Below are 7,963 nucleotides of genomic sequence, written 5' to 3'. Positions count from 1 at the left end.
TAGGTGGAGTAGGTCTGGGTGGGATGCTCTTCGGAGGGTCAGTGAGAACTCAATAGGCCGAATGGCCTGCTTTCACACTGTAGGGATTCTAAATACACCCAGTTCAAGCCGTCACTCTCTTCAGAGTCAATCTTGGGACCTTGATGCCACTAAGGATCTGTCTCACCAACAGGACCAGCTCACCAGTTAATCACCACTACTTTTCTGTTCTTACACTTCCCTGTCGTTTTTTTTTACTGAGCATTCCTTTGTGATGCATTCAGACTGCAACTTGATTTTTAAGTGAACTAATTTTGCTCAATTAATTTGTATGTCTAACCTTTATGGCTTCAATTATGTGTGTGGCCCTTCCCTATAACCTGATCTCATGTTGCAGTCTCTGTATTGCCTGCTCCCATCCCTTTGTTGAATCAAACCCAAGCCTTGACATATCCCCTGTGGGTGATTAGTTTTTGATTCATCTCTTGGACTGGGATAGTTGGCAAGTTGTGATGCTGCAGTGGTTTGTTTTGGCTCTTATTTGAGAAACTATAACTGACCCACTGTTATGTTTCTTACCCAAGTGGGGAAATATCTTAGGGATGGTGTTATAGGCAGGGGAATCTAATAGCCAGCACTAAGAGGTAGAGATCTGGAATCCTTTCTCTTTGGATGTGTCGACTGGACATAAGGTTTCAATTACCTTTTTTTCCTGCAGTTCCTTGAATAAATCAGGGCAGGACTGCTCCTCTCCTTCCACTTGCCTCCGAAACCATGGAGCTGAGAGCAATTCCCCTCGTCCTCCTGATTCTGTGCCTCCTGCAGACGACCCGTGAGCAGGCACTCAAAAACAAACCAAGGAAGAACGTGACCCCAAAGAGAGGTAAGCTGGGTCCTTGTCCTTTAGAGGTAAGATGGGTTTTACTCCAGAGCCAGCTAGGGGTCAAAGCACCCAAGCCCTGGGTCTGTGCTTACCTCCACTGAGGAGGTAACAAGGAAAGCAATAAGCCCTAGCTGTTGGTCGTCAGGGCACAGGAGTTACAAAACTATGATGCCCACCAGAGTTGAATAGCTGCTAGCAGGCATTTCCACACAGCCAGTGAGGGATATGAGCTTCAGGAAGGGACTGGTTGAAGGGAGTGTTATAGGGCTGCAGACAGGAAGGGGAGCAGAAAATAAGTGTGGAGTGAATAGAACTGAAGATGCATGTCAAAGCACTGTGTGATAAAATTTCACATCTTCACCTCTTTGTTTATGAAATCAAGAAGTTTTTACCAGAATTTGTTGGCAGTGATTAGGCTTCCTGATGCTTAAAGGTCTCTAATCTCACTGGATGTTACAGGCAAACGTGTTTATTTGAGTTGCAAACTGTGTGGATATGTGGTTTGTGCCTTGTTGTGGTTATGCCACTATGAGCTACATTATTTCTTATAAATGGCCGTCATTTGTTCTCGATTAAGAAGTAATATAATCTCCATGAAATATAGCAGAAGAGAGGTTATGGCAGGGACCATTGATCACAGAGTTTACTTAAGGCAGGATAATTGAGGCAGTGATGATGTGGAATCTTATACTTCACCTTGGAAGAGCTTAGCATTGCTTCTGAAAAAATTCAAACCCCAATAGTGCAGTGCTCCCTCAATACTGCACAGGATTGATCGCTGAGATTGTGTGCACACATAGTGGAGTGGGACTTCAACTAGAATCTTCTGATTCAGAGGAGATTGTGAATCTTCCACTAAGGTGGAAGATAATGTTAGAGAGGGGCCATAATAATTCAGCAGAATGACTTCTCTGCTGTTCAGGATTCAACCCTGTTAGTCACTAGGTAACAAAGAGTTTTGTACAGACACTACACACAGGTGATTCCATGAGATACTCTGGCTGTAAGCACTAAGAGATAAAATACACTGCTGAAAAGAGGGACATACTTCTGAAGTTTCTTGTCTTGCACTCGTCAGGACACAGTGCAAGAATGCCGAATTTCTGATAAGCACAACAATTTACTCCAGAGGAGAGAAAGGTGCTGATTTGTTGGCACCTTGACTCTGATTAGCCAAGATATTGCCATGGAGAAAACATAGGGGAACTAAACACTTCCCAACCTCACATGTTTTTCAAAAAAGGCTACAATGCTCGAATATATTCCTTTTGGATCTGAATGTATGCAACTTTGAGCAGGTTTAAATGACTCTATAAATTCAACTTTTTGGAAATGCCCTGGAGCTTGCTGAACCTAGGTTCATTGTTCCTTTCTGCATAATATCTTACCCATTAAGAGTCAACTTGCCAACCAATCAGCACCCTTTTGTCATGTATCATAAGTTATGATCATTTGAAATGTGGGATTCTTGTGTTTGGTCCTGATGTGTGAGAGATGAAGAGCTTCAGCAGTGTATCCCTTTGAGCAGAAAACGTGCTACTCTTTAAAATCGTGCTGTGGGATCATGAGCACCCACCCACGAGAGAAAACATGTCCCAGGATTAGTGTCTCATCTGAAAGTCAGCAGCTTCAACTGTGCAGCACTCCCTCAGTACCACACTAGAGTGTTCGCCTTGCCTATTGTGCTGGATTTGTGTCAGTAAAAGCTTGGAGGGTCTCAGGACAATTAAAGTTCTCATTGGCTGTAGTGCTGCTATGAACAACGGAGTTTATTCATGGATGATTGACTAGATATCCAAGCCAAGGATGTCAGAGGTAAGGGCAGTTGCTTAGAGTGTAGTGATCTATTTCCACTGGTGCCCCTGCTGTGTGACTGGCTACAGCATAACTTCCCAAAGTGGGTCAAAAATTGTGATGCCTGCTAGAGCCAAATAGCTTCCAGCTTTTGGGACAAATTTGCGTCTCTTTGCGCTGGGAATGCAGGCTTCATTAAGGGACTGGGAGTGGATGTGGGGGTGAGGGGATGTGGTGTGATGATGGATGGCAGACATGCTGTAAAAATGAACCCCAATACAATGCATCATTCTGAAGATAGGACAGAGAGAGAAACAGGAAAGGCCGAGGTATGATCTGATGCTAGTTAAACATATTCACAGAGAATGGAATTATAACGAATAGTGTGTATGAAGCAGTGTTGAATCCTCCACCTGTGACTTAGCCCATTTTAAATAAATGAATAAAAATAACACTGAGTTATACCGATGAAAAATAGTCAGTTTCTTAGCCAACATAAATAAAAAATAAATTGGTGACAAAGTACTTTGGTTGCCAAAGCTTTAAGATGTGTGTTCTTCAGGCGAAGTGTAAGTTGGGTACTGTTTTCGATGCCAGGTCAGTAACTAATGTTCCAACGATTGACTGATTTAAATAGAATAACATACTCTTTTGGTTGAAGGAGTAAACTACTGCAGATGCTGGAATCTGAACTGAAAACAAAAAATGCTGGAGATCACAGCAGGTCAGAAATAGGCAGAGTACAGCCAAACGACTGTGCCTTAGGACAAAGTGTCTGCTATTAAATGGGATTTCACGATTGGGCACGACTTGCTGAACAATCCCAGGTGTGCTAATGGCTACATTAACAACCAATTTAGATAATCTGTTTAGCTCATCGAGTGGCTTAATTAAGCGTAGAAGAAGTAACATATGTCCCTGCGCAGCCTTGCATCCTTGAGAATTACCCGTGACGCATGAAAAATGTTGGCAAAATGTCTCTTTTGTCAGCGATATTCACCCCTCTACTACCAAAGTGGTATGAGTGGCAAACGTCTTTGATTCTCATTTCCCACTGGCATTTTTAGATTGATTTTCTGCATGCCTAGCATTTTGCAGCCTGACCACTCACTTCATGTCCTTCACCTTTGGACAGCGACGGTGACGCTAAGTATGATTGAAGACATCAAGAATCAGATTGCTCAGATCATTGAGGAGGTGAACCTATTGAAGGAGAAACAGGCACTGCAGACAGGTAAAGGAGACTGGGCTGGGGTGGTGCAGCGGATGAAGTGAAGGAACGGGAAAGTCTGCCTTACAATTGTGAGACTGTACCTGGTGTAACCTGTACAGTTTGGGTCTCCTTACTCAAGGAGAGATAATACTTGCACTGGAAAGAGTTCATCCTAGAATGGAGGGGTTTGTTTCACGAGGAAAGGTTGGACGGGTTGGGCTGATACTCATTTGGACAGGCGATGTTATTGAAACATAAGATTCTGAGGGGGCTTGACAGCTAGCTGCTCAAATAATGCTTCCTTTTGTGGGGGGGGTGGGGGGGCTGGTGTTGGGGCATTTAAAATTGGGGGTGCAGTTTCAAAATAAGGAGGCCACTATAGATGGCGGAAATGAGGAGGACTTTCTTCTCTCAGAGGATCATTAATCTTTGGAATGTTGTCTCTCAGTGAGCAGTGGAGACTGGGATCATTGAAGTTGTTCAAGGCTCAATTCCATTAATATTGATTGAGAGGGGAGTCAAGGCTTATGGGAGATAGACAGGGACATGGGGCTGAGACCACAACCTGATGAGCCAGGAACTTAGTGAAAGGCAAAGCAGACGTGATAGGGCCAAATAGCTAATGCCTGCCCCCCGTTCCTTGTTGATACGTAGAAAATAGTAGCAGCAATAGGCCCTTTGAGCCTGCCCTGTCATTCATTATAATCCTGGCTGATCATCCAACTCAATAGTCTGTTTGTGCTTATTGCTCCCCCCCACCCACCTTTTTTAAAATTCTTTTAACCCCCAAGTGCTGCATCCAACTCCTTCTTAAAAACATTCAATGTTTTGGCCTCCACTGCTTTTTCTGACAGAGAATTCCACAGGCTCCTCACTCGCTGGGTGAAAACATTTCTCCTCATCTCAGCCCTAAATGGTTTATCCCAAATCCTCAGACTGTGACCCCTGGTTCTGGACTTCCTGGTCATCAGAAACATGGGCTGAGGGAGTTCCCATCTTGGATTCTCACTTGGTCACAGATGATTTCCTTTGGTAACACAGGCAGTGTTACACAGGCTTCGAACTCCAGTGAGGAACCAAGACTTGGCTTCAGTCAGCCTAATGCCAAAGAGTAGAAGAACCTGGGATGCTTGAAGAATGTAAGAAACAGGAGCAGGTGTCTACTATCTGACCATCAGTCCTGTTCTGCCGATCAGTAAAATCATGGCTTCTCTCAATGTGGCCTTAACTCCACATTCCTGCCTGACCCTGATCATCTCCCTTGTCAATCAAAAATCTGTCTTAATTTGTCTTTGAATGTGTTCAATAACCCAGCCTCCATTGCTGTGTGGCTAAGAGATTTCCAAACACTAATGACCCTCACAGAGAATCCATCTCAGCTCTGTTTCAAATGGGAGAAGCCTTATTTTGAAACTGTGCCCCCAAGTTCCAGAAGGAGAGAGATCCTCTCAGTATCTACCCTGTCAAAGCGTGTCAGAATCTTATATGTTCAACACAAAATCTCTAAGTGACTGGTTGGGTGTATTTGATGTGGTCACCTTGTGGTCATGGATGTATAACGCTGGGACTCAAATATCATGGTGTGGCAAATAACGAAACTGAATGATAATTTTAATATCTTGTGAACTGGCACAGAAAAGCATTGAATGAAATGGCTGTTGTAAAAACTCAATCATGGAGGCGATGGCTGAGTGGTACGATCACTAGACTGTTAATCCAGAGACCCCGGTAATGTTCTGGGGACCCAGGTTCAAATCCTGCCATGGCAGATGGAGGAATTTGAATTCAATTTAAAAAAAAATCTGGCATTAAGAGAATCATGGTGGCCATATTGATTGTTGACCATGTTGAAACCCATCTGGTTCACTGAGGTCCTTTAGAGAAAGCAACTGGTCTAGATTGCTGTGGGACTGGAGTTACATGCAATGTGGTTGACCAATAACTGCCCTCTGGGCAATTAGGGATGGGCAATACATGCTGGCCTGACCAGAGACACCACTTGCTGTGAACGAATAGAAAAAATGAAGGGAGGCTACCTTCCCAGGCTGATGATGGAATTTGTATTCAATAAAAATCTGGAATTAAGATTCTATTGATGACCATTGCTGGTTGTCAGAAAGCCCCATCTGGTTTATTCATGCTGCTTAGGGAAGGAAACAGTCATCCTTACCTGGTTTGACCAAATGTGATGATGTTATTGACTTAATGATCTCAAGAACTGGCCACAGTGTAATATCTATATAATGGTTAACTGGTGTTGGGTGCATCCCAAGAACAAGCAAAACAAGCCTCCCTTCCAAAGTAAACTCGACAAAGCCCATGTTAGAAAGTGGGAGGAAGCGAGTCATTGCATTATCACTAACCCATCCCACACCCCGTGTTCTCTGTCCAGTGTGCCTGAGAGGGATCAAAGTTTACCGTAAGTGCTTCCTCCTCATGAGTGGACAAAAGAACTTCCACGAGGCGGCCGATGACTGCATCCTGCACGGGGGCACCCTCAGCACGCCGCACAACTACCACGAGAACAACGAGCTGCACGACTATGCCAGGAGGACCCTGGGGGACGAGCACAACATCTGGATTGGTGTCACCGACATAGTGACTGAGGGAGACTGGGTGGATGTGTCTGGGCAGGCCACCAACTACACCAACTGGGAGACAACTCGCCGCCAACCGGATGGTGGCACGAGGGCCAACTGTGTGGCAATGTCGGGCACGGCCATCGGCAAATGGTTTGATGAGTCCTGCGCGCTCCAGAAGAATTACTTCTGTCAATTTAACATTCCTTAAGCGTTGCGGGATTTCACCCCCACGTATGGCCTGACTGGTTTAGCCTTGCTACTGATGCTTTATGGGTTATTGTTTCAGTGATGATATCTTGAGAGTGATACAGATACAAAGTGATTCTCATTGACCCGGGTCGACTGTACTCCTCATTCCTTCATGATCTGTCCATTCTGTGTTCTCCAACAGGATTATGTCTGTTTTGGAGATGATACACCAAGGTAACCACCTTGATGCCAGGATGCCACCAATCCTGGACCCACATGACTACCACAGGCTGTACGGATAAAACCCTTCTCCCCTGCCCTTGTCCGCTGTACCGCACAGAGAAAGACATCAGGATCTGAGCAGAGTAGGGATGGCTGGAAGGGGCGGTTGTGTTGCTTGAAAACAACCCCCCACCAACACCCACAATGTCTCTCCGTGCCAGGGTGCTTTGACACTGAAGCACAGGTACAGCCCGATTGTACTGCCCCTTGTTGTGGTATATTTGCTAATTCAGCTGTGCAGGAATTCATAGCTTGCTTTGCTCTGTGGCTAGTCCAGGTTTCTTGCCGTGCCCATTGTAAACGCAGTAATGCATGCTACTGTTCCGACCAGAAATAAAATCCATTCATTCAAAAACAAAGGAAGTTGCTGTATTGTATTCCCATTCAACTGTGTGTGTGTGTGTGTGTGTGCGTGTGTGCGCGCGCGTGTGTGGGTGCGTGTGTGCGCGCGCGTGTGCGCGTGTGTGTGTGTGTGTGCGCGTGTGTGTGAGAGAGAGAGACAAAGTGTGTGTGTATATATGAATGCATGTGAAATAGACAGTGTGTGTGAATGCATGAGAGTGTGTGTGTGAATCCGAGTGAAAGACATTGTGTGTGTATATTTATGTGTGCGTGTATGAATGCATGAGTGTGTGTGTCTTTGTGTGTGTATATGTTTGTGTGTGTCTATGTGTGTGTGAGTGAGAGCGTGTATGTATGTATGCGCGTGTTGGTGTTTGTGTGGGTCTATGCGTGTGTGTGGGTGTGTGTGTGTGTCGATGTGTGTGTGAGTGAGAGCGTGTATGTATGTATGCGTGTTGGTGTTTGTGTGTTTCGATGCGTGTGTGAGTGAGAGCGTGTATGAATGTATGCGCGTGTTGGTGTTTGTGTGTGTCTATGTGTGTGGGTGAGAGCATGTACGTATGCGCGTGTTGCGGTGCGTGCGGGTGGGTGAGGGCGTGTACATATGTGCATGTTGCGGTGCATGAGGGTGGGTGAGGGCGTGTACGTATGCACGTGTTGCGGTGTGTGTCAGCGTGTACGTCGGTGAGGGCGTGTACG

General features: G+C 45.3%; 1 protein-coding gene across 1 annotated transcript; it reads left to right on the top strand.

Annotated features, from left to right (window-relative positions):
- The first annotated feature begins 651 nt into the window (after positions 1 to 651).
- clec3ba (C-type lectin domain family 3, member Ba) lies at positions 652 to 7,255 on the top strand. The gene is made up of 3 exons (XM_020528497.2): positions 652 to 862; positions 3,792 to 3,890; positions 6,262 to 7,255. Exons 1-3 carry the CDS (start codon positions 754 to 756, stop codon positions 6,657 to 6,659), a joined length of 606 nt encoding a protein of 201 aa, XP_020384086.1. The 5' UTR covers positions 652 to 753; the 3' UTR covers positions 6,660 to 7,255.
- Positions 7,256 to 7,963: the final 708 nt, after the last annotated feature.

Source organism: Rhincodon typus, chromosome 2 (genome assembly GCF_021869965.1).
Source record: "Rhincodon typus isolate 14 chromosome 2, sRhiTyp1.1, whole genome shotgun sequence".
In the NCBI taxonomy this organism is placed as follows: domain Eukaryota; kingdom Metazoa; phylum Chordata; class Chondrichthyes; order Orectolobiformes; family Rhincodontidae; genus Rhincodon; species Rhincodon typus.
This window is presented reverse-complemented; position numbering and strand designations above follow the sequence as displayed.